The sequence below is a fragment of the Caretta caretta genome, chromosome 10, assembly GCF_965140235.1.
Source record: "Caretta caretta isolate rCarCar2 chromosome 10, rCarCar1.hap1, whole genome shotgun sequence".
NCBI classification, from domain to species: Eukaryota; Metazoa; Chordata; order Testudines; family Cheloniidae; genus Caretta; species Caretta caretta.
Genome location: NC_134215.1, coordinates 51,802,831 through 51,828,085, shown reverse-complemented (window position 1 = coordinate 51,828,085; position 25,255 = coordinate 51,802,831). Strand labels below are relative to the sequence as shown.

At 45.3% G+C, this 25,255-nt stretch overlaps 1 protein-coding gene across 7 annotated transcripts in view; it reads right to left on the bottom strand.

Annotated features, from left to right (window-relative positions):
• Window positions 1-25,255, bottom strand: part of HERC1 (HECT and RLD domain containing E3 ubiquitin protein ligase family member 1) — a 215,851-nt gene that overhangs the window by 21,096 nt on the left and 169,500 nt on the right. For all 7 annotated transcript variants that reach the window (XM_048867260.2, XM_048867261.2, XM_048867267.2 and 4 more), the window contains exons 55-62: window positions 21,178-21,308; window positions 13,605-13,804; window positions 12,519-12,633; window positions 11,215-11,361; window positions 10,311-10,412; window positions 5,150-5,323; window positions 1,589-1,882; window positions 8-73 (exon numbers count right to left, since the gene is read on the bottom strand). In XM_048867260.2, the coding sequence (XP_048723217.1) occupies window positions 8-73; window positions 1,589-1,882; window positions 5,150-5,323; window positions 10,311-10,412; window positions 11,215-11,361; window positions 12,519-12,633; window positions 13,605-13,804; window positions 21,178-21,308 (1,229 nt within the window). The remainder of the gene's footprint in view (window positions 1-7; window positions 74-1,588; window positions 1,883-5,149; window positions 5,324-10,310; window positions 10,413-11,214; window positions 11,362-12,518; window positions 12,634-13,604; window positions 13,805-21,177; window positions 21,309-25,255) is intronic.

Sequence of the window (25,255 nt, the reverse complement as noted above, 5' to 3'; positions counted from 1 at the left end):
TACTAACCTCAGGCCTTGATGTTGCCCAAGACATAATCTGCTCATCCATACCATTAATCCATTTACTGTTATCCTGAATGATTAAAAACAGGTATATTAGGGTCAGCCCACCATTTGTGCATTATTCTTTCAGTTAATAATCTTTAAATAGTCTAAATAGTTTAAATACTTTAAATAGTCACTTGGAAATGGCAAGCCTTTTCCTAGATGAAAAACGGTTATACGGGTCTACTATTGAACAACAAACAGCTTTTGAACATAAATGTAAAATAGTTTTAACTGTGACTAAAGCAAAATTTATGTACAAATTATTTTAATAAGTTCATTCATATTCAGTATTACTCATGTAAACTTTAATGTATCATTGTTGTCCTTGGGGTACACCTATTTTTCTTAATACTGGAATCTAACATTTAATATTGTTACCATAAGAAAAAATTCGTACTCATGAGTGTCTAAAACTACTTATGGTAAAAAGGGTTGCTTTTAACTGCTGCAGTGGAAAACAAGCTAAGTGTGCCACTCAAAATAGGCTAGTGAAGGAAGATGTGACAATGGGTTCAAGAAATGTACAGAAAAAATAAAATCTTCCTTGCAGATTTGGACCAACAACCTGCCAAGTCTAATAGCATGCATCTTGCACTGGTATATGCCCAATGCTTCAGAAAAAGGCAAAACCCCATAGTGCTCTTGTACACAGAAGGGAATCCTTCCTGATCACTGTGATAATCTATATGAATATTTAAAAATAAGGGACGAAGGTATATGTGGGGTCAACAGGTATATAGCAAGGAAAGCAACTAGGAAGAGCCATAATTATGTTTTCCCTATGTAGCCTTAATTTTAGGAGTACATAAGTGAAAGTATTTATTTGCAAAATTATACATACTTACTGATAAAATCCAATAAATACAAAGTTTCCACTTCAGGTTCACCTGTCATAGCCCATTATATTGGCATTTTGGTAGTGCCAATATAGTTAAAGTGTAGGACTACTCTGAAAAACTACTTTAAAGATGGCATAATAGGGTGCCACTGCATTTCAATGACTCCATATAAAATTTACTCTGTCTACACGTTACAAAAATGAATGAATGGTCAGCCCTGCAAGCTCCCCTTGGAATGTCACAGTCAAGCCAAATTCTTACTGGTTTATGTAACCATAAGAGAGGTTCTGCAAATGGAACTTTGTTAATTCCGTTGATTTGTGAACCAGAATTAGTCCAGCTCACTTTTCCCTGTGTCAACTCTGCAGGCTAAGACAATATAACAAAAACTGACTGTACTTAGTAAAGCAAGTAGATATGACTCTGAATAGACACAGAGGGAGCAGATCTGCTAAACAAGGAAGATGCCACTTTCACACTATTAGTTCTATTACAAATATTTATATGGCACCAATTGCCTCATTTTATATCAATTAAAATAAAGTCTATGCACTCTCTTGGTATTTCCATTAAGTAAAGCATAACAATTTACTCTTTACAAACTTTTAAATTTTTTTAGGTAATTATTACAGATGTTATCTGCACAATATAGTGCATTCTATACATATACTTAATAATTGGCAGAATGAAGTGCATATTACCATTAGAAGTATAAGCTCATCCTCTGGCACAGGCTCCAGATCTGGAACAGTAAAGGATTCTGGAAACTGTGCTCCTTTGGCCAGAGCTTCAGCAGCTTTTATAGTAGTTGAAAAACATTCTAACCAGGCCCACTCTGTAGGATTCCAAGCTGAGGGATCGGGGAGGCAGTTCTGGTGATGAGGCGGTATTGGTGGATTACACAAAAGCTGATCGAGGTGAAGCCCCACAGCAAGTGAAGCCAGGCACTGCATATAAGGGCTATGAACAAGCTGATCTCCACAGACCACATGGGGCTAGAGGGAAAAAAAAATGGAAGGTCAACATATGAAGCTAGAGGCATACTTTCATCACTTCAGAAATAGTAATTCTTCAAAGCTCTTTCTATAGAAAAAATATTTCCCAGAAAAACCCCTTTCCAATAATTTTCATTCATTTCCGCACAATGAATCAGGACTATTTGTCAAAGTATCAGACTTCACTCTCGTTCGGTATTTGAAACAGAAATACTGCAAACATATTAAAATGATTTCACTAGCAAATGCACTTCAGCATATTATCAGAAATTACCATTTTTTAGACAAGGTACATCACTCAAATATATTACAATATAAAAACATTTTTTTAATTTGGTTTTTCTTTCTCTCTTTTTTTCCCCTTTCTTCTTTTTAAGTAGAATACAGTATTGACTAGAATAATTTCTTAACCTAAACAGCAAATTTACAATAATTTGATGTATTTTATGAACAGTTTAAATAATTCTCTGAAAAGCCTACAATAATTTTCTCTTCATTTTCTTCTGCATGTTAAGGAAGACACAAAATCCAGCTTTCAAACATGATTTTGTTTCTCTTCAGTTGGGAAATTCTGAAGAATGAAAAGCAGAAGTGGAGAAGTGAGCACTATTACATGCCTGAATGAAAATAACCTGAAGGAAAGAGGTTACTATGGCATTACAACAAATGATGAATAGAGACTGAGAAAACTGTAGATGGTGACAGATGCTGTAGCCATAAACAGATGAGGGAATGCATCAGAATACCAGCAAAATAAAGTATTTGTGACATATCTCTATGCTCCTAGGTTTAAAGGCCTCAAATGAGTGGACAGAATTTGGAGATGTATTCGGGAAAAGGATATGTAGCAGACTTAGCTGCCCGCTTCATGGAGTGCTGTATTGTACCAGCTAGAGAGAACTGGATAGGTCTAATGGAAAAAATGTACCTTGGACTCCAAATTAGGGATGTAAAAGTTTAACCAGTTAACTGATAAACTTGATGCTTATCGGTTTCTGTTAACTATTAAACTCCACCCAGGGTCCTGGCTACCACCCTGAGCAGAGCCCTGGAGGCGGGTCCAGCAGTAGAGCCCTGCCTAAAATGTGGTGGTACTGCAGCACCCCCCACATCCCTAGCGCCCCAGTTAACCGTTTAACTAATAGAATTTTAATCGGTTACATGGTTATTGTTTTTACACATTATTTACATCCCTACTCCAAATTGCTTATTGATAGAAGTAAAGCAGCATCCTAGTTTGTATGGGAATCTGCAATGAGGTTTTGTTATTAAAGGTCATTACAAAAGAAGACTGATAAAAGAAAATGTCAGATAAGTTTTGCAGAGTTTCCTGTAACTATTCTGGCAGAGATTCTGTAGTAGACAGAAAAAGGACTTTACAAATTTGATTCAGACATATGATCAAATATGACAGGTTTCAGAGTCCACATGTTTTAAAGATAGAGAGTGTCTTGGTTAGCCATTGTGAAGAACTATATTAGAGTCAAGCCAGAGAAAAGGCGATTAAAGTAAGTGATGGATATCTTGTAGGATTGTCTGGTTACAGTTCAGGAAATCAAAATAGCCTGAATCCAGTATCCAATTTGTCTGGCAATCCTGACATTGTCTTGTGTCAACAACAGATGTCAACAGGTGGAACAAATCTAGATTTCAGTGTGTAACAACAAATTCTATCTACACTGCCCCCATCATTTATACTGCTCACACTGATGGGAGGGACATGACACAGGACTGGCAATGCCAATAGGATCAGAATCCTTGTTTTTTAGTTAAGCCAGTTGGTTTATTTTTAAAGAGACTAAGCAGAATAGTATCTCTCTCTCCTATTTGTTTGAGTAGATACACTTTCTTTCCTCACAACTGGTTTTCTGGGAAGTATACATAGGATCCTATGTCCTTCTTGGTATATCGGTGCCCAACTCAGGAAGGTTAGTTCACAATTTCTATAATTTCTAAAATTCTTTAGGACATTTATTCTATTGACTGCTCGATAGTGTTAAGGCACACAGTGATTTCTGTGAAGTACCTCCAGCTATACAACTGAATAAATGGGAGAGAGAGTAAGGGCATGGAAAGTGCTAATGGAGTAGTTCAGCAGGCAAAATCACATTTATTTGCATCCGGACCATATGTTAATTCCACTGAAGAGGTGCAGATATTAATACCAGCACCAGAACTGCAGATCTAAATACACACTTCCAGAGAAATCTGTAAATTCCTGTATTAAAAAAGAAACACTGGCTATATTTCATAACAAGGCCTTGCAAGAGATTTTGTGAAGATTATGACAGGTTTCAGAGTAACAGCCGTGTTAGTCTGTATTCGCAAAAAGAAAAGGAGTACTTGTAGCACCTTAGAGACTAACCAATTTATTTGAGCATGAGCTTTCGTGAGCTACAGCTCACTTCATCAGATCTGATGAAGTGAGCTGTAGCTCACGAAAGCTCATGCTCAAATAAATTGGTTAGTCTCTAAGGTGCTACAAGTACTCCTTTTCTTTTTGTGAAGATTATTTGTATACCAGCCCTTACAGTCATAAAGAAGCTAAAATAATGAGATTCTGAGTGGATTTTGCACAAAGGAAAATGTTCATATATATGCAACAAATTGTTTTCTGAGACATGAGAGCAATCTCCTAGCCTTATCATTTCTTATTCTAGAGGAGGATGCAAAGTAATCAGGACAAGTTTAACACCATGTTTAAGGTCATTCAAATTAGGTCTCAAAACGATGTTTTGAAAAAACATGTGGATACCACAGAAAATTAAAACAAACAAAGATGAGAAAAGCCTAACTTCCTGGTTGTGGTTTTTTTTTGGTTGATTGGTTTTAAGGGAATGTGTGTGGGCGGGGGAGGGGAGGAGGAGGGGCGGGGAAGGCAACCTGATAAAGCGTCAGTTTGAGGCTGCTTTATCCAAGTGCTGCAGTTAAAGCAATACAGCAATTCGTGTGTAGTGGTGAGGTCAAAGTGAGTTAAAGAAGAAACTTCTAGGATAGCTGAAACACCTATATAAGGCCACAAGAGCCAAGGATCTTGTAGTAGGTGACAAAACAAGAGGAAGATCAGAAACAGCCCGACATTAGGACAATGTAGTTCTGCTAGAGTACTCAAAAGAGAAACTATAAATCTGATATCCAAAGGTGGGATTGAACCTCAACAAAAGTTTCTTGGGTTGACCGTCAAAAGTTTAAGACAGTTGAAATTCAAGACAGACATCTCATGTTACGTATGTCAGTATTTGATGTTCCGCATTCAACTATTCTTACCTTTTCATAGGCATACTGTTCCTGAAGCATTATTGGCAAACGTTCCAAGAAAGCCCTCATGCAAGGGGCCATATTTAATCCTAAAACTCCCTGTTGTTTCAGTGCAGTCCTACATGTTGCAAGGACGTGATTGGAAGATATCCACTCTGATGTGCAATTCACCACCAACACATCCTGTTCAACAATACAATCACCAGATACATTTTATATACCAGAAATTAAACAGAGGAAATATGCTTATTCAGATCAATCTGACTACTCTCACTAATTGTCTTTGTCCCAATACTGCTCAACACCTAAAAGTATCAGTGTGAGTAAGTGACAATGCTGAGTTGAAAGAAAAATTATGTACCTTTATCATCTGTGTATTTATACAACACTTTAAACAATTGGTCTTAGACAGCATTATAAAATGGGTTGGTAGCACCTATTATTATTAAGATTGCCTGATATTTCTCATTATAAAACCATTTTCAGTTTCTTATATCTTTTCTAAACTCTAGATGTTTGAGCTGAGGTTTTCTATGCTGGGTGTCATCCTCAAGATGAAATTTTTTGAAAAATTTCAACCAAAATGGCTCCAAAAACTAGGCTAGGGAAAAATATATCAAGAACAAATCTCCTTCTTTGACAGGGTTACTGGCCTATTGGCTGGGGGAAAGCAGTACATATGGATTTTAGTAAGGTTTTTGACTCAGTCCCACATGACATTTTCATACACAAACTACGGAAATGTGGTCTAGGTGAAATTAGTATGAAGTGGGTGCACACCTGGATGAAATACTATACTGAAAGTAGTTTCAATAGTTCACTGTCAGACTGGGAGGGTGTATCTAGTAGTACGTAAAAACACCCAGCATATAAAATTTCAGCCCAAATGGTTAAAATTTGGTAAAATTATAACCCAATGAAAAATGAAGGTTACTCATCAGTACCACTTACAGGTGAGTAACCTCCATTTCTTCTTCGAATCACCTCAGCACATTCGATAGTTTGATAAATAGAACTGTCTTCCAAGGAAGATGGGATGTGGTTTTCTAATTAAACAGTGACTCAAGTACCACTTTACCAAACTGAGCATCTGACCAGGATGCATAATGTTTTGTTAACATAAGAATAAAGCTCCATGTCGCAGCTCTGCAAATTTCTGCAATGGGAATATACCTAAAACAGCATGCCATGGAGGCCACCTTTGCCCTTGTGGAATGGGATCTAATCCCTGCTGGGAGAGGGACAGAGGCTAATTTTTAGCTCTTTTCAATGCATTGCCTAAGCCACTTAGATAGTCTTTGTGAAGTAAATGCCTGTCCTTTATTATTTTGTGCATAAGAAAACTGATCTGATGACATTCTAAAGTCTTTGGTTATATTTAGATAGAAAGCTAAAGCCCTTTTAGCATCTAGTGCAGGGGTCGGGAACCTATGGCACGTGTGCCAAAGATGGCACGAGAGCCAATTTTTAATGGCACACTGCTGCCTGCCGGGTCCCAGCCGCCGGCCCCACTCAGCCCGCTGCCGAACCCAGGCCGGGACCCTGGCAGGCAGCAGCATGCCATTAAAAATCCTGCCCACCCTGGGCCGCTCTTCTCCGCCCCCTGTAGGGGCAGGGTGAAGAAGCTTGGTCCGCGGTTGCTGCTGCAGGGCAGGCAAGGTCCCCCCTCCCCCACCTCTTCCCCCAGCGTGCTGTGTTCCTGCCCCTCCTCCTCTCCCTCTCTGCCGCCGATCAGCTGATGGCGCTTGCGAGGGAGGGGCAGAAGCAGAACCACAGCACGCTTGCTGCTCCGGGGAGGAGGTGGAGAAGAGGTGGGGATGGGGCCTTGGGGAAGGGGGGTGGAATCAGGGCATATACCCTCCAGCCCTGTCATAAATATAAAGGGAAGGGTAAACACCTTTAAAATCCCTCCTGGCCAGAGGAAAAACCCTTTCACTTGTAAAGGGTTAAGAAGCTAGGATAACCTCGCTGGCACCTGATCAAAAGGACCAATGAGGAGACAAGATATTTCAAAAGCCGGGGGAGAGGGAGAAACAAAGCCTCTCTCTCGGTCTGTGTGATGCTTTTGCCGGGGACAGAACAGGAATGGAGTCTTAGAACTTAGTAAGTAATCTAGCTAGATATGCGTTAGATTATGATTTCTTTAATTGGCTGAGAGAATAAGCTGTGCTGAATGGAATGGATATTCCTGTTTTTGTGTCTTTTTGTAACTTAAGGTTTTGCCAAGAGGGATTCTCTATGTTTTTAATCTAATTACCCTGTAAGGTAGTTACCATCCTGATTTTACAGAGGTGATTCTTTTTACTTTTTTTTCTATTAAAATTCTTCTTTTAAGAAACTGAATGCTTTTTCATTGTTCTTAAGATCCAAGGGTTTGGGTCTGTGGTCACCTATGCAAATTGGTGAGGATTTTTATCAAACCTTCCCCAGGAAAGGGGTTGTAAGATTTGGGAGGATTTTTCGGGGAAAGACATTTCCAAACGGACTCGTTCCCAGTAACCGGTGTTAGACGTTTGGTGGTGGCAGCGAAAGTCCAAGGGCAAAAGGTAAAATAGTTTGTACCTTGGAGAAGTTTTAACCTAAGCTGGTAAAAGTAAGCTTAGGAGGTTTTCATGCAGGTCCCCACATCTGTACCCTAGAGTTCAGAGTGGGGAAGGAACCTTGACAAGCCCCCTGCCATGAGCCGCTGTGGGCAGGGGGCTGGGAGCACCCCCACGGCCCTCGCCCACACCTCCAGCCCTCTGCCCTGACTCCTGTGCACCCCCCTAACACACACCCAGCCCTCTGCCCTGACCCCTGCACCCCCCATGATCCCAGCCCTGACTCCAGCCCCCGCCACACATACCCAGCTCCCCCACACCCCATGCCCTGACTCCTGCACACCCCTCATGTTCCCAGCCCTCTGCCCTGACTCCTGCACCCCCCACACATATCCCCATCCCCTCCACCTCATGTCCTAACTCTTGCACCCCACACATTCCCACCTCCACCCTGAGCACCAAACGAGAGCTCCTGCACACACACCCCCACATTCCCACCTGCACCCCTTGTACCAAATGGGAGCTGCCCAGGTAAGCACTCCACACCCAAACCTCCTGCCGCAATCCTGAGAGCCCTCCCTCATTCTAGCTCCTGGCCAGGCCCTATACCCCAACACCCAGCCTACTCCTTCACCCCCAGCCCTGTGCTCAGTGCACTCCCACCCTCAGCTCAGTGCAGAGATAGAGGAAGGGAATGGGCTAGAACCAGGGAGAAAGTAGGTACCCACTCTATGTGGGCCGGGCTGGGATCCCAGACCAGCAACGTGCTGATCCGCTCAGTCCACTGCCGGTCTGGGGTCCCGGCCGCTGGCCCCGCTCAGCCCGGTGCCGGTCTGGGGTTCCGGCCGCTGGCCCCTTGCCAGCCGGGGTCCTGCCCGCAGGCCCCGCTCCGCCTACTGCTGGCCTAGGTGAACGGAACCCCAGGCTGGCAGCGGGCTGAGTGGGCCGGCGGCGTAAGATCAGCATTTTAATTTCATTTTAAATGAAGCTTCTTAAACATTTTGAAAACCTTGTTTACTTTACATACGACAATAGTTTAGTTATACTAATAGAGAAAGACCTTTTAAAAAACGTTAAAATGTATTACTGGCATGCAAAACCTTAAATTAAAGTGAATAAATGAAGACTTGGCACACACTTCTGAAAGGTTGCCAATCCCTGATCTAGTGTTTGAAGCTTTGCTTTGCCTGAATGAGCATAGGATCTAGGAAAGATTACTGGCAGATTAACTGATTGGATGAGATGAAAATTGGTTACCACCTAGAATAAGAATTACAGGTAGGGATGGAAAAATCACTGTGTCCTTGTGGAAAATAGTGAGAAGTGGGATCAGTCATTGTGGCTTGAAGTTTGCTTACTCTTCTGGCAGATGTTATGGCTATAACAAATACTGTTTAGATTAACAGGTAAAACCGTGAATATTCATTCAGATGCTCAAAGGAAACCTTTATAAATTGAGTAAGGACTAGGTAAAGGTCTCATGATGAAGGTGTATCTTTGACTGATGGATAGATGTTCATTAGACTAAGCCCTGGTCTGTAAAATATTCTGGGGTGGATCTTTCCCAGTCTGTCCTTTGAAGCTGTTCCATTTTGCATAAGCAATTAGTCATTAGGCCAGAGACAGCAAGAAAGAATGACTCTAGAAACTGGTGGTTAGAGGACTCACTTGCGAAGTTGAAGACTCAAGTTCATTTCCCTGTTACAATTAGTATTTAATTATTTATACACAGTGGAACAGCTTTAACAACAGAGAGAGTCCCACACCATATCATCTCATAGTCCAGTGGATAGGGCACTTTCCTCCAATGTGGAAGACCCAAGTTCAAATCCACATTAGCCAGAGTGGGAATTTACTTCGGGTCTCCCACATTCTAGGTGAGTGTTCTAACCACTGGGCTAAAGATCAAAAGGGAGAAACCGCTACTTCCAACCCGTTTTTTGTGACTGGTGCCTCAGTCCTGAAAAAAAATTAATATTTTTTTTGACAAGAACTATTTGGCAAATTCACAAATAGATTTGGCCAACTGAAAATTGCATTTTTCAAATTTCACTATAGGCTAAAAAGAAAAAAATCACCCAGCTCTAATTGCAATAGGACACTAAAGAAAGGTACTGTACAATGCTAAATTTTACATTTTCAACCACAAAGACTATTTTAACCTTCTGAAGCAGATATTTCTTCTATGACAGACACATTTCACATCTCTGCCATAAAGAGGGGTGACATTTGTTACATGCAATAAATTTCAAAATGACAAAGCATTCACCTGGGTGCATATTTTTTTAAATTGATTTCCCCATTTCTCTCTTTTTCATACATGAAGTCTGAAATCTAAACAAAAGTTTTTTAACTCTTTTTAAAAGATAAGATGGCAGTTGAGAGTCAAAACAATGTATTCTGCATGTAAACAGACAAACTATGTACAGCAGAACTTTAATTACTCAAGCTCCTTATTTGACAGCAAATGCGCGTGGATAACATGGACTAAGCAGAACAGGGAGAGAAATATGCTAGCAGTTTGTTAGAAAGAAAGGTTTGGGTAAATGGGCTTCTTTTTGTAATAAGAACCTTCCCTTACTACCCACAAATTTAACTCAAAAGAACAGCACTTTAATATACAATAATACCTTTGATCTATTCGAGCAAGCAGCTACTCCAACATCAGGGATCCATACTGCAGTTTGAATAGCTCCAGAACCAATCACAACACTTTGTAATACAGAGCCATCCTAAAACAAGAAATGTTTTGATCAATACACATATTTAGTTAAACATTTGAATTTATCATCCTGTAGTACTCTAAATAAACACCCCCCAAACATTTCAATTAATGCTTGTTTAAAGTATTTTAAACCCTTTGAACTAAAATTCCTATACGATAGTCAAAAAGGCATATGCGTTTTCCATAATATATTATTAAAAGTTAAAAATAGCATTGATATAACATCTTCTAAGTGTTTTACACAGTCTCAACAGCCAGTGAAGAAAGCAAGTATTATTCCCTTTTTTTCAGAGGGGAGAAACAAAAGCACAAATTGGCTAAAGACCTGAGGTCATAAATGACTTGACCAGGCACATAATCAGTTGCAGAGCCAGAATTAGAATTCAGGTATTTTACCCCAAATCTTGTATTCATTATTCATGACTACGCTTCCCCTAATTTTATAAAGTATTTATCAAAGAAAACTACAAAGGACATAAAATTATCCTTTAGCTTTTGATCTTAAACATACCTATTTTAACAAACTTTAAGAAATATAACTAAGCTTTCATCACGGTTATTATTAGTAAAAGTCATGGACAGGTAAGAAACAAAAATTCACAGAAGCCCTTGACCTGTCCGTGACTTTTACTAAAAATAACGTGGGGGGAGAGCTGATGGGGGGGATGACTGAAGACCAAGTGTGGGAGAGGAAAGCCCAAGCTGCGAGGGCCCTCTGGGTGCCGCAGCCACTCTAGAATCCATGAATTCTGTGACATCCATGGCATAATCTTTGAGTAATCTTAAATATAACTCAAAGACAACCTTACCCGTAAAGACCAAATGTTCATGAGCCCACCGAGTCCACCAGACACTAATACCAGTCCATCAGAGCTGAAGGCCAAAGTCCGAACAGGAGTAATATGTCCTCTCAGTTGATAAATGCACTTGGCATCTACTGCTTTTCTGTATCCATCCTGCAAATTATTTTATCATTATGACATATCCTGGATTGCATTTATAGAAAATTGTGAATAGAAGAGTGTTTCAGATTTAGACTTTTTTGCAACCAGTGTATAGATTTTCTTGGTTCAACTACTTTTATTTTAACAGGGAAAGCAGAATAAGGCACCATAAAAAGAAAAGGGCTTATAGAATTATTCAAGCTGATACAACAGACTACGAGCACCTACAGTGATGTTGCACTCTAAGTAAATATATCTAAATGCATATTTACTTAAGAGACCTTAGTTTTATTTGTAATTATTTTAGTCATGTTTTATAAGGATGCCTTTAACTTATTACCATCTATATTTTCCTCTTCGAAATACCATAAGCATTCAAGACCACATTACGGCTGGGTCTTACCATTTAAAAAAACATTTTAGTTAAAATTAAGTCAAGGCGAATTTATATGCAAAGAAACTTTCAATATTATTTTAGTTTTCTCTTTTGGAAATAACTGAATAATTTAAAAAGAACTAGATAGCATTACCAAGTTTTAGCCAAGATCAATAGCTCTTGCAAATAAGTTGTTTTTAAACCTTGACCTCCCGTTTAGAGTCATAGACCTTAAGACCATAATGGACCACCAGATCATCTAGTCTGACAACAGGTCACCGACAGCACCCAGCAACCACACACTAAACTCAACATCCAAAATTAGACTAAAGAATTAAACTACCCAGGAAATAATACTATTAGGCAGGGAACAGAAGGGACCAAGGTGCACCAATGCCCAAAGTACCTGTAATAGCAGGGAATTAATTAAGGGAAGTACACCCAGATAATCCTGGCAAGCGACCTGTACTCTAATGCTACAGAGGAGGGCGAAAACCCCCACAAGGTCACTGCCAATCTGACCCGGGGAAAATTACTGAGCATGTGAGCAAGACCCTGAGCATGTGAGCAAGAACCATTTCCTGCCTTGGAAACACCTCCATGTGCATAAGCACAGACAAATTAAAATAAATGTAACTTTTTTAAACTAAATGGTTTTTAAATATTTCTCTCTTCTCCCTCTCCATCAATGCAGATATTTAAATATCTTGCTCCCATCCTTTCCTATTATCGTAGAAAAAACCATGGATACAACCAGGTTAAGATTTCCTAACATTTGCTCAATTGTCTTTACCTTGCCACTTGTTTCCTGTTCCCACCATCCTTCTGCACTACTTGAGCTGGACTGCAACACGATCAGCATGTCTTGGGGAACACTCCAAACACACACTAAGCCATTCTGGCATCCTCTGAAGAAAGTTAGAATACATCACATGAAAACAAAGTAAAGTTATTAACATACAGCACCAATCAACAAATGTCCTAAAAGTATGTCAGTCTGTAATGATATACATTTAGAGCAAGGTGATTAAGAAAGATAATCTGCTTAAAAACAAAGTCCAAGGGCGGCAGATAATTTTTTAAAAGTTGTATACAGATTTAGGGGTAATACTCATTGAAAAAGTTCATTTTTCTTTAACTCTTTCTTAATATTAATTTTTGCCAAAACTAATTTTGTCAGCACCACTTCGTTTAAACGGAAGTTAGTGAAGTAGTATCTCCAATATAAAAGGAAAGCTGAGGCAGACTGGAAAAAGGAAAAACTTCTTTTTCATTGTACTGTTTGAAATTTTACTATATTATTTAATTAACTTTTTATTTTTACATAAAATATGCATATTGACAGTGATTTTTTTTTATTCCTGCTCAAAATATTTAGAAATATCCTCCATAGGTTTTCTATTTTTCACATTAAATATTTTCATATTTTACCTAATACTCCCTTGCAATCATTGCACAATCAGAATGTATAGGTCCCAGGAATATTTATCAGCACAGGAAGCATTTGCAACTATGGACATAACTGGCACTTTCTACAACAATGATTAATTGATGTTTCCAGTAACCTGCAAACATACCACATTACGTTTTCATTGTGACAAATTCAAGTTAATTAACTAAGATCAGCCCTGGTCAGTACTTGGTGCAGATCCCTCCAGAGAAAAGCCTAGGTGGAGGGGAAAAGCTGTTGGTGATTCAGTAATGGGAACTTTTTGTATTTAAGTCAGTACTGAACAAGTGTTCTACTATGAACAGCTTGTTGAATTTTGTTGTTTTTTTGTTTAGGATGAAAGATGCTACATAAATCCAAATTGCTATAAGTATTAATACAAAGTACAAAGACTACACAGGAAGTATTAAAGCAAAAATGTTAACATACGTAGCCAGTAACAGCTGCAACTTGGGTCCTTTCCCTGGAAGGTTGCACCAGGTAATACTATTCACAATAGCTGGATGGGAGAGTGAATGCAAACGCCTCCAGCATCCCCCCATATATCTCCAGAGTTTCACCATTTCTTCTTTGCAACATGTCATAAGAATCTTACCAGTTGGATCCCACTTCACACTAACAATGGTGTCCTAAAGGATTCAAACAAACAATCAAAAAGATTACAACATTCAGTGTCTTCATAATATGACTTACGAATATGAACATCACACAAATCCAACTAAACTTCCTTCCAACACAAAAGTATTAAGCACTTGAACTTCATATACATCGTCATATAAACCACAAAAATGGAACTATGTTGATGATTTGATGCAGCAATTTATAACAGAAATGAAGTCATACCTGGTGGTTATCACAGTTCTACGAGAGCGAGAAAAAGAAACAGTTACTCACCTTCTCATAACTCTTCGAGATGTGTTGTTCATGTCCATTCCAATCAGGTGTGTGTGTGCGCGCACGTGCACAGTAGCCGGAAGATTTTCCCCCTAGCACCATCCATGGGGTCGGCCTGGGTGCCCCCTGGAGTTGCATCTTCATGGCGCCCAATAGAGAGCCCTGCTGACCCACCACCCTCTCAGTTCCTTCTTGCCAGCTACTCCGACAGAGGGGTAGGAGGGTGGGTATTGGAACGTACATGAACACCACATCTAGAAGAACAACAGTTACGAGAAGGTGAGTAACCGTTTTTTCTTCTTTGGAGTGCTTCTTCCTGTCAATTCCAGTCAGGTGACTGAAAAGCCCAAGTTCCGGAGTTGGGGTCGGAGTTGTCCACTGACTGGAGCACTGCTTGTCCAAAGGCCACATCGTCTCTGGCCTGCTGGGTAATTGCATAGTGTGTGGTAAAAGTATGAATGGAGGACCATGTAGCCGCTCTGCAGATTTCTTGAGTGGGAACCTGAGCCAGAAACGCTGTTGAAGCCTGCACCCTGGCTGCAGTGCGCAGTGATTGGAGGTGCAGGAACCCCTGCCAGGTTGTAGCACTCCTGAATGCAGGACGTGATCCATGATGAAATTCATTGCGACAATATAGGCAGACCTTTCATTCTGTCCACCACTGCCACGAATAACTGGACCGACTTTCTGAATGGCTTCATTCTCTCGATGTAGAAGGCTAGTGCCCTACGAACATTCAATGAGTGAAGTCTCTGCTCCCTGCTGCTGGAACACAGCTTAGGGTAGAATATCAGGAGAAAGATGTCCTAGTTGATGTGAAACTGTGATACAACCTTCAGTAGGAAGGCAGGATGCGGTCTGAACTGAACCTTGTCCTTATAGAACACGGTGTATGAGTGCTCTGATGTTAGGGCTTTAAGTTCAGACACCCTCCTGGCCGAGGTTATCACCACCAGGAACGCAACCTTGTAAAAGAGGTAGAGCAGGGAGCACGATGCCAAGGGTTCAAAGGACAGTCTCATGAGTCTACGAAGGACCAGGTTAGGGTCCCAAGCCAGGACAGGCTGCCAGATGTGAGGGTATAGCCTGTCGAGACCTTTTAGAAACTGGCTGACCATCGGGTTAGCAAAGACAGAATGGCCCTCCGCGCCCGGGTGGAAGGCAGAGATGGCGGCCAAGTGAACCCTTATTGACGACACTGAAGGCCCCTGCTGCTTCAAATGGAGGAAGTAGTCCAGAATAAGCAGCACTGAGGCTAGCATCGGGAACAAATGGCGCTGTGCTGACCAGATTGAAAATCTCTTCCACTTGGCAAGGTACGTGGCTCTCGTAGAGGGTTTTCTGTGGCCAAGGAGGACTTGTCTAACCTGTTCTGAACAGGAAAGCTCCACCAGGTTCAACCACGGAGCTTCCAAGCCGTGAGGTGCAGAGACCTGAGGTTCAGGTGTCGGAGACTACCGTGATCTTGTGTCAGAAGGTTCAGGAAGAGCGGCAGGGTGATTGGAGCTTCCATGGACATGTCTACGAGAGATGTGTACCAGTGCTGGCAGGGCCAGCTGGAGCTATCAATATGACCTGAGCTCGTTCCCTCCGGATCTTGAGGAGTATCTTGTAAACGAGTGGTATGGGTGGAAAGGCATATAGGAGACAACCTCCCCATGGGAGGAGAAACGTGTCCACACTGGAGCCCAGGCTGTGATTTTGGAAGGAGCAGAACTGCTGGCACTTCCTGTTGCGTCATGTGGCAAATAAGTCTATCTGGGGAAATCCCCACCTCTGGAACATTGAATTTGCAACGTCCAGGTGAAGGGACCATTCGTGGCCAGGAAAGGCCCTACAGAGGTGGTCCACCAGCTTGTTCTGTACCCTGGGGCGGTACGACACTTGTAGGTGTACTGAATGTTCTACAGCAGGAGGGCTTCCTGGCACAGGGGAGAGGAGCGGACACGCTCTTGTTTGTTGATATAGAACATTGCCGTGGTGTTGTCCATTGTAACTGATACACATTGTCCGTTAAGTATGCCCGGAAGGTCTGGCACACCAGGCACACCGCTCTCAGCTCTCTGACATTGAGGTGGAGAGCCAGATCTGCCTGAGTCCAGAGACCCCGAATCCTGTGGTCTCCTAGATGTGCTTCCGAGCCCAAGTCTGATTCGTCCATCACTAGCAAAAAAGATGGCTGTGGACTGGCGAAGGGGACCCTGGAGCACACTTCCTGAGGGTTAAGACACCACAGGAGGGAACTGAGGATTGGGCGAGGCAGGGTCACGATCCTGTCCAGGTCAATGCTAACCATGACTGGTGCAGTCAGAGCCTGAGTCTGGCATGCTGCACCAAGCAGGTGCAGGCAGCCATGTGTCCCAGAAGCTTCAGGCATTTTCTTGCTGTGGTGGTGGGAAACTGTCTGAGACCTCCAATGATACTGGCCAGGGCCTGGAACTTCGCTTCCGGCAGTATGCTCTGGCTTGGGTCGAGTCCAGTACTGCTCCTATAAACTCTATGCTCTGAAGAGGGCACAGAGTCGATTTTGCTTCGTTTAGAAGGAGACCCAGGTTGTCAAAGGTGGCCCTTAAGAATCTGACTTGCGTTTCCACTTGGGTCCTGAAGTGACCCTTGATCAGCCAGTCACTCAGGTATGGAAATACCTGTACCTTGTGCCTGCGCAGGAACACAGTGACAACTGCCATGCACTTGGTGAAGACTTGAGGTGCTGCCGCCAGGCCGAACGGAAGAACTGTAAATTGGTAGTGGGTATTGTTCATCACAAACCTGAGGTACTTCCTGTGTGGCTGAGTGATTGCAATATGAAAGTAAGCATCCTTCAAGTCGAGGGTGGCATACCAGTCTGCTGGATCCAGTGAGGGGATGACAGAGGTCAACGAGACCATGCGGAAACTGAGTTTCTTTACGAACTTGTTGAGTTCTCGCAGGTTCATGATTGTCCTGAGGCCACCTTTGGCTTTTGGTATTAAGAAATACCGGGAATAAAAGCTCTCGCCCCTGTGCTCCTGGGGAACCTCCTCCACTGCCCCTAGCAATAGGAGCGACTGTATCTCTTGGATAAGGAGTTGCTCATGAGAAGGGTCCCTGAAGAGGGACAGGGAAGGGCAGGAGGGCACAGAATTGGATGGAGTATCCCCTTTCTACCCTGCAGAGCACCCAGCGGTCCGAGGTGATACAGGACCATGCACAGTAGAAAGGGGATAGTTGGGACGAGAAGGTAAGGCGGGGTGGATCTAGTCTTTGGAGTGGTACACCGTCCTCGACCGTGCCTTCAAAAGACCAGTTTGGGCCCTGAAGGTGGCTTGGGTTGTCCTGAGCCCTGGCCAGAGGGTTGACGCGGCCTTCTCCTGGCCAGTCCTGTTTCTCCTTCTGGACCCGTCCTGGTGGTTCTGGTGACCGAACATCTGAGGAGGCTGTGGACGGAAGTGTGTCTGCTGCGTTGACAGTGTACAGAGGCCCAGGCACCTGAGGGTGGCTCTGGAGTCCTTTAGGCTGTTTAGATTTGTGTCCATTTTCTCCGAAAAAAGAGTCTCACCCTCAAAAGGCAGGTGTTGTATGGTCTGCTGGACCTCATAGGGGAGACCAGAAACCTGGAGCTATGAGCCCCTTCTCATGGCTACTCCTGTGGCCATAACCCTGGTGGCAGCATCTGCTCCATCAAGTGCTGCCTGCAGCGATGCTCTGGAGATCAGTCTCCTTGACCAAAGCCGAAAATTTGGCATGGGAATCCGAGGGGAGGAACTCTGTGAATTTAGCCATTGCCGAGCAGGTATTGTAGGAGTACCGGCTGATGATGGCCTGCTGGTTGGCTGTTCGGAGTTGTAGTCCCCCCGTTGAGTATACCTTTAGCGCGAATAGGTCTAGTTTTTTAGCATCCCTATTCTTGGGAGAAGGGCCCTGAAAGCCTTGCCTCTCCTGCTGGTTAGCAGCATCCACCACCAAAGAGTCAGGCTGGGGGTGGGATTATAGGCGTTCATAATTCCTGCAGGGCACAAAGTACTGGCGTTTGTTACGCTTGGCAGTGGGTGGCAGCGAGATCTGGGTCTGCCACAGGGTCTTAGTCATATCCATAATTGTCTTTATAAATGGGAAGGCAATATGGGAAGGGGGCGAGGGGGCCAGGTTATCAGCCATAGGGCCTTCATCATCTACTTCTTCTGCCTTAATGCCCAGATCCTGGTGACCCGGCGCAGCAACTGCTGCAACACCCTGGAGTCTTCCAGAGCTGGGGCTATGGAAGTGCCCGCCAGCGCCTCATCTGGTGAAGAGGAGGAGGAGGCCACTAGAGACTCTCTACCATCCCCACCTGAGGGATCTCGTGACCCCAGGGGGACTGTGGTTGGTTGGCCCAGTCCCACGAAGGGCATGGGTATTGGTGCTGACGTCGGGTCCCACGCCGTTGCTGGTATAGACACCTGGTGTAGCATCTACTCTGGGGTCTTCATGGATGCCGTCGCAGCCGGCTTAGACAACAATGTCGGTGCCGTCGTCAGTGCCGAAGGTGCAGCTGGCGCCACAACAGCAGCACTCCGGTGCTGAAGGCGTTGTCGTTGTTGGTAACGGTGACAAGGCCGCCAGCACTGACACTGGAGATAATGGCTCAGTCGCTCGTCGTGGCGGATGCCACTGATGCAGCTCCCAAGCGGGATCCTGGGCTCTGACCCTGGCCTTGATGGAAAGCCCCGAGAGTCCAAAAGGGCCACTGAGCCGGGTTCTGCCATTGTGAGGGCCACTGCATTGGGTGGGACCCTCTGCTCCTGCTATAGTCAGAAAGGTACGAGTTTGACTCTGACTCTGATGTTTCAGAATAGGAGGACCAGGGTGGCGCTGCACATCGCGATGTAGTGTTGGGAGCTTGGGGACCGACTGCGCTGTCTGGATGGAGGCGCTGGTGTCGAGGGGGTGCCGTGGTGATGGGCGTGACATCATCGACGACTTTCCCTTTGACTGAATGGGGTGCTGGGATGAAGCCTACAGTGCTGGCACATCTTTCTGCCTCGGGGACGAGAACGGTGCCGTGAGTCTCAGCAGGTCCTGCGCTGCCTCAAAAGCCTCCGGGGTGGACAGGAGTGGCAGGTGCTCCAAGGAGTTTGGCGAGTGCGGTGGGCCTAGACTCGACTGCCTCACTTGGGCAGGAATTCACGTAGCTCCACTCTGAGCCTCAGAGTCAAGGCCCAACTGAGGTGCCACTGATGGCTGGTCCCTAGATTTTGCCACGGGGGATCGGCCTCTTTCCATCCTCTTCTTCTTCTGCACTGGTGATTGGGACCAGTGCCGAAGGCTGGAGTGCCCCCGAAAGCCTCCATGACAGTGCTGAGCCTCCTTGTCGGTGTCTCTCTTTGACTGAAGACAGCACTGGAGTGCTCCGCACCGAAGATGACATACTGGGAGCGGGATCTCCGGCACCGGGTCCGACTGAAGTTGGAGAGCTGCCTCCATGAGGAGGATTTTAAGCCACTGCTCCTTCTCTTTAAGAGTTCTCAGGCGGAATTCTTGACAGATCTTGCAGCAGTCTTTTTGGTGACCCTCGCCCAGACACCGTAAACAGGAAGTGTGAGGGGTCACTTTTAGGCATGCGCTTCGCGCAGTCCTGGCAAGTCTTGAAGCCTGGGGATCGCGGCATGCCCCAGTGACAAATAAGGGAGGGGAGAAAAATGGGGGGGATGGGGGATGACACCCCCCGTAACTGAAAATTTTAAGTGAACTAACTACATTATTCTAACCAACTAGAACTAACTATCTACAGCGAAAACCAAAAGTACTACTAAGCTGCTTGCCGATGCAAGAGCAAGAGGAAGTTCCAGCTACCGTCACTGGCAGTAAGAAGGAACTGAGGGGGCAGCAGGGCACTTTAATGGGCACGACTCCAGGGGGCACCCAGGCCGACCCCCCAGATGCTGCTAGGGGAAAAAATCTTCCGGCTACTGTGCACATGCGCGCGCACACACCTGACTGGAACTGACATGAACAAGCACTCAAAGAAAAAAAGTTTAATGAAAACAGGATCATTACTAATAATAAAGAATATGGGGAAAGATTCACAGAAAGTACACAATAAGCAGAATTCTCTTTCTACAAAATGTTTTTCAAAGTATCCTGCGAGGCTTTACGCAACTTTTTAGTTATGAAGTTGTAATATGAAAGTACTCCAGTGACACAAAGTCCTTACCTGAATCTGTAGATAATGGGCCAGATTCTGCACTGTGCTTCCTGAAAGATGCAGCACAAAAGGTGCAGCCCAGAAGATGGAGCAAAGGTGAATTTATGCCACCTTTTCATTCTTGGAGTCCAGCCTGCTGTCAGAGCCAAAATGGATCCTGGCATACGTTAGAACAGCCCAGTAATCTGTAATTTATGGCAGCCATTCGCAGGCTATTTTATGGGTTGCACTGCAGATTATTTCCCTTCCTGCTTCCAACTTGCCTATTCCTGTGCTTGGCATGCTCCATACAATGGGACTTGTGAATGGAACAACACTGGGTCTGCTTACATCAGCCTTTCACTGTGGGGGAAGTCTCTTTGCAAATTATTTATGGATTTTATTGGCCACTGGACTGCCATATATTGGCCAGAACAGGGACATAAGGTGCAATGCCGGAGTATTTTGAGAAACATCTTTTACATTTCATAATAACTTTTTTAGTTCTGGCAAAAAAACCCTATCTGTAAAATAAATGATACATTTTAAGTAAGAAAATTTAACAGGCTAGTATCTAAAATTACTTCTAAATTTGTCAAATTGTTCATAGAGAACTACATCTTTTTTTAGATCAGAAGTGCACAGCAAATCTTGAAATGCACTTCAGTTACAGTATAAACAACATACATTTGAAGAACCCTACTGGAAGAACTCTTGTTGCACACGTGTGTGCGCGCCTGCAAATCACCTTAACTTCTTTTGGCCTCTAAATTTACTTCAGTTTAAAATGTACATCAGACTGGATGTCCATCATCGGTAACAGGTGGCTTTCTTTAAAAAATGGGCTATTATCTTTTAAGTCATTTTTATACACAATTTTGAAATGAAGACTATAGTTTAAATCCTAAATTCTCTTTGGGAAACTAGGAGAGTATGAATTAGTTTTCAAGAAAATTAAAACTCTACCTTATGTGCATCAACTAGAACAATTCCTCCTTTTTCAAGCGGCTCCTTCGTACCTATCAGCAATTTTCCATCTGAATAGCCAACTGCAAATGGTCTGTCTTCACTGAACCAGGCAAGGCATGTGACAGACACTATTGGAACAATAAGCACAAATAAAATATATTAAATTACAAGCTATACTGTTCAATTCCCATTGCATTTAGCTCAGAGAAAGAGGTTACTTACCTTTTCGTAACTAACTGTTGTTCTTTGAGATGTGTTGCTCATGTCCATTCCATTCTAGGTGCGCGCCCATGTGCGTGGTTGTCGGAGATTTTTGCCTTAGCGGTATCTGTAGGGTCAGCTGTGGCACCTCCTTGAGTGCCGCACTCATGTATTGGTATATCAGGTGCCGCCGACCCGATGCCCTCTCAGTTCCTTCTTGCCGGCAACTCCGACAGAGGGACAGAAAGGCGGGGTAATGGAACGGACATGAGCAACACATCTCGAAGAACAACAGTTACAAAAAGGTAGGTAACCGTTTTTTCTTCTTCGAGTGCTTGCTCATGTTGATTCCATTCTAGGTGACTCAAATATCCTTGGAGGTGGGCTCGGAGTTCACAGTTATGCAGCTTGAAGCACTGCTCTGCCAAAACCAGCATCATCTCGAGCCTGCTGGGTAAGTGCATAATGAGATGTGAGCATGTGGACAGATGACCAGGTAGCGGCCCTACAGATCTCTTGAATTGGTGCCTGCGCCAGGAAGGCTGCTGATGACACTTGAGCCCTAGTCGAGTGAGCCATCACGATAGCCGGCAGAGGCATTGTTGCCAGCTCACAGCCGTAGCGGATGCAGGCAGTGATCCAGGGCGAAATCCTTTGAGCAGACACTGGGCGACATCTCATTCTGTCTGCCACCATAATGAACAACTGTGTTGATTTACAGGACGGCTTTGTTCTATCTATGTAGAAAGCCAGTGCCCTCCTAACGTCCAGGGCATGCAGCCTGCGTTCCTCATCTGACATAGGAGGCTTTGGAAAGAAGACAGGTAAGTATATGCCCCAGCCAGTCTGAAACTAGGAAACTACATTGGGCAGAAACGCTGGGTCTGGGCGCAGCTGGACCTTATCCTTGTAGAATACCGTATAGGGCGGTTCTGAAGTAAACGCCCTCATCTCAGACACCCTCCAGGCTGACGTTACTGCAACCAGGAACAAAACCTTCCAGGACAGAAGCAGGAGAGAGCAGGAAGCCAGAGGCTTGAAGGGAGGCCCACTTGAGCCTCGACAGCATGAGATTCAGGTGCGAGGGAGGGAAGGGATCCCGGACATGCAGGTAGAGACGTTCCAGACCCTTCAAAAACTGGGCCATCATGTTGTGAACAAAGACAGACCTGTCTTACAACGGAGGGTGGAAAGCCGAAATAGTGGCCAGGTGGACCATGATCAAGGATGCGGATAAACCTTGGAGTTTGAGGTGCAGAAGATAATCCAGGATCTCCTGCACAGAGGCCTGTGAGGCTCAGATACGCCGTTCTGAGGCCCAGCACGTGAACCTTTTCCACTTGGCCAAGTAAGTTGCTCTGGTGGAGGGTTTTCTGTTACCCAACAAGACCTGCTGAACCCGGGCCAAACATTCCCGTTCGTCCGCGATTAGCCATGCAGTCGAGAGTCAGTGCCGACAAGTTTGGGTGCAGAAGACTGCCATTGTTCTGGGACAGCAGATCCGGCCAGAGGGGTAGCTGCAGCGAGGCGGCTACTGAAAGGTCCAGCAGCGTGCTGAACCAGTACTGGAGAGGTCATGCAGGGGGTATTAGGATAATCTTCATCCTGTCCTGTTTGAGCTTCACGAGGACTCTGTGAATCAATGGCACTGGTGGGAAGGGATACATTAGCGCCCCCGACCACGGGAGGAGAAACACATTGACAGGGAGCCCCGGTCCATCCCCTGGAACAAACAGAACACATGGCATTTCCTGTTCTGCCTGGACACAAACAGGTCCACCGGGGGAGTTCCCCACCTCTGGAAGATTGTACTGACTGCCTCTAGATCAGGGGTCAGCAACCTATGGCACGTGAGCCAATTTTTAATGGCACGCTGCTGCCTGCCGGACCCAGGCAGACAGCCGCGTGCCACTAAAAATCCTGCCTTGCCCGGCCCGCTCTTTTCCGCCCCCCCCTCCCCCCCGCGCTCTCCATGCAGGGCATGCAAGCTTCCTCCCCACACAATTCCTGCCCCTCCTCCTCTCCCTCCCTGCGGCCGATCAGCTGACGGCCCTTGCTACGGAGTGGGAGGGGTAAAAGAGGAGCCACAGCACCTCTCTCTGCTCCGGGGACCTTGGGGAAGGGGGGTGGAATCAGGGCATATCCCCTCCAGCCCCCTGCCGTGAGCCGCTCAGGGCAGGGGGATGGGAGAACCTCCATGACCCCAGCCCACACCCCCAGCCCTCTGCCTTGACCCCTGAACCCTCCTCACACACACTCAGCCCTCTGCCCTGACCCCTGCAGCCCTGTGCCCTGACCCCTGCACCCCCCTCACAACCCCAGCCCTGACTCCAGCACCCCCCACACATACCGAGCCCCCCCCAGCCTTCTGCCCTGACTCCTGCACCCTCCTCACACACCCCCCACACCCTATGCCCTGATTCCTGCACCCCCCACAAATACCCAGTCTCCCCACACCCTATGCCCTGACTCTTGCATCCCCCACATCCCCACTCCCACCCCTCGCACCAAATGGGAGCTGCCCAGGTAAGTGCTCCACACCCAAACCTCCTGCCCCAACCCTGAGCCCACTCCCTCATTCTAGCTCTTGGCCAGACCCTGCACCCCAGCCTGCTCCTTCACCCCCAGCCCTGTTGTCAGCACACTCCCACCCTCATCTCAGTGCACAGAGAGGAAGAGAATGGCTAGAACCAGAGAGAAGGTAGGTACCCACTCTATGTGGGCAGGGCTGGGATCCCAGACCGGCAGCAGGCTGAGCGGGGCCGGCAGCCAGGACCCTGGCTGGCAGGAGCTGGCGGACAGAACCCCAGACCGACAGCAGGCTGAGGGGTAGTGGGCTGAGCAGCTCAGCCCACTGCTGGTCTGGGGTCCCAGCTGCCGGCCCCGCTCAGCCCACTGCCAGTCTGGTGTTCTGGCTGCCTGCCCCTTGCCAGACGGGGTCCTGGCCGCAGGCCCAGCTCAACCCACTGCCGGCCTAGGTGAACGGAACCCCAGGCTGGAAATGGGCTGAGTGGGCCGGCGGCGTTTTAATTTCATTTTAAATGATGCTTCTTAAACATTTTGAAAACCTTGTTTACATGCGACAATAGTTTAGTTACATAATATATAGACTTATAGAGAGAGATCTTCTAAAAGATGTTAAAATGTATTATTGGCATACGAAACCTTAAATTAAAGTGAATAAATGAAGACTCGGCACACCACTTCTAAAAGCCGACCCCCTGCTCTAGATGGAGCAACCCTTGTGGCCAGATGAGAAGGTCCTGCTGAGGTGATCTGCTAATACGTTCCTGGTCCCGGGCAGTTGTGTGGCTACCAGATGAACAGCATGCCACACACAAAAGTCCAAAAGGCGGAGAAGTTCTTGGCAAAGGGCCAACAACCTGGCTCCGCCCTGCCTGTTGATGTAATACATTGCAGCAGTATTGTATGTCAAGACCTGCACCACTTTGCCCTTCAGGTGGGGCAAGAAAGCCTGGCAGGTCAGGCGATCTGCTCTGAGCTCCCCGACATTGATATACAGGGCCAGATCATCCCGCAACCAGTGGCCCTGCATTTCATACTGGCTGGGCCCGCCACAAGTCTGGGTCCCTTACCGCTCCCGGGAGTCAGTGGTGGATCCTTTGGGGGGGGCTAAGAGCCCGAACAGGGAGGCATGTCCATGTGGCTCCAGTGTGGATGAGCAGCCTGAACTGGGTCCTTTGCCTGATAGCCCATGTCCTTTCCTGGCCAATGCTGGGGAGCCATATTTCTGGGTCTTCTTTTTGGGCACTGGCGATGGAGAGCGGTGCTGCGCAAAGCCTGGTGCCAGGCGTGCACTATGCACAGAGGCCAAGGTACCAGGGGTAGAGTCCAGCCGGGATGTCTTGGAAGC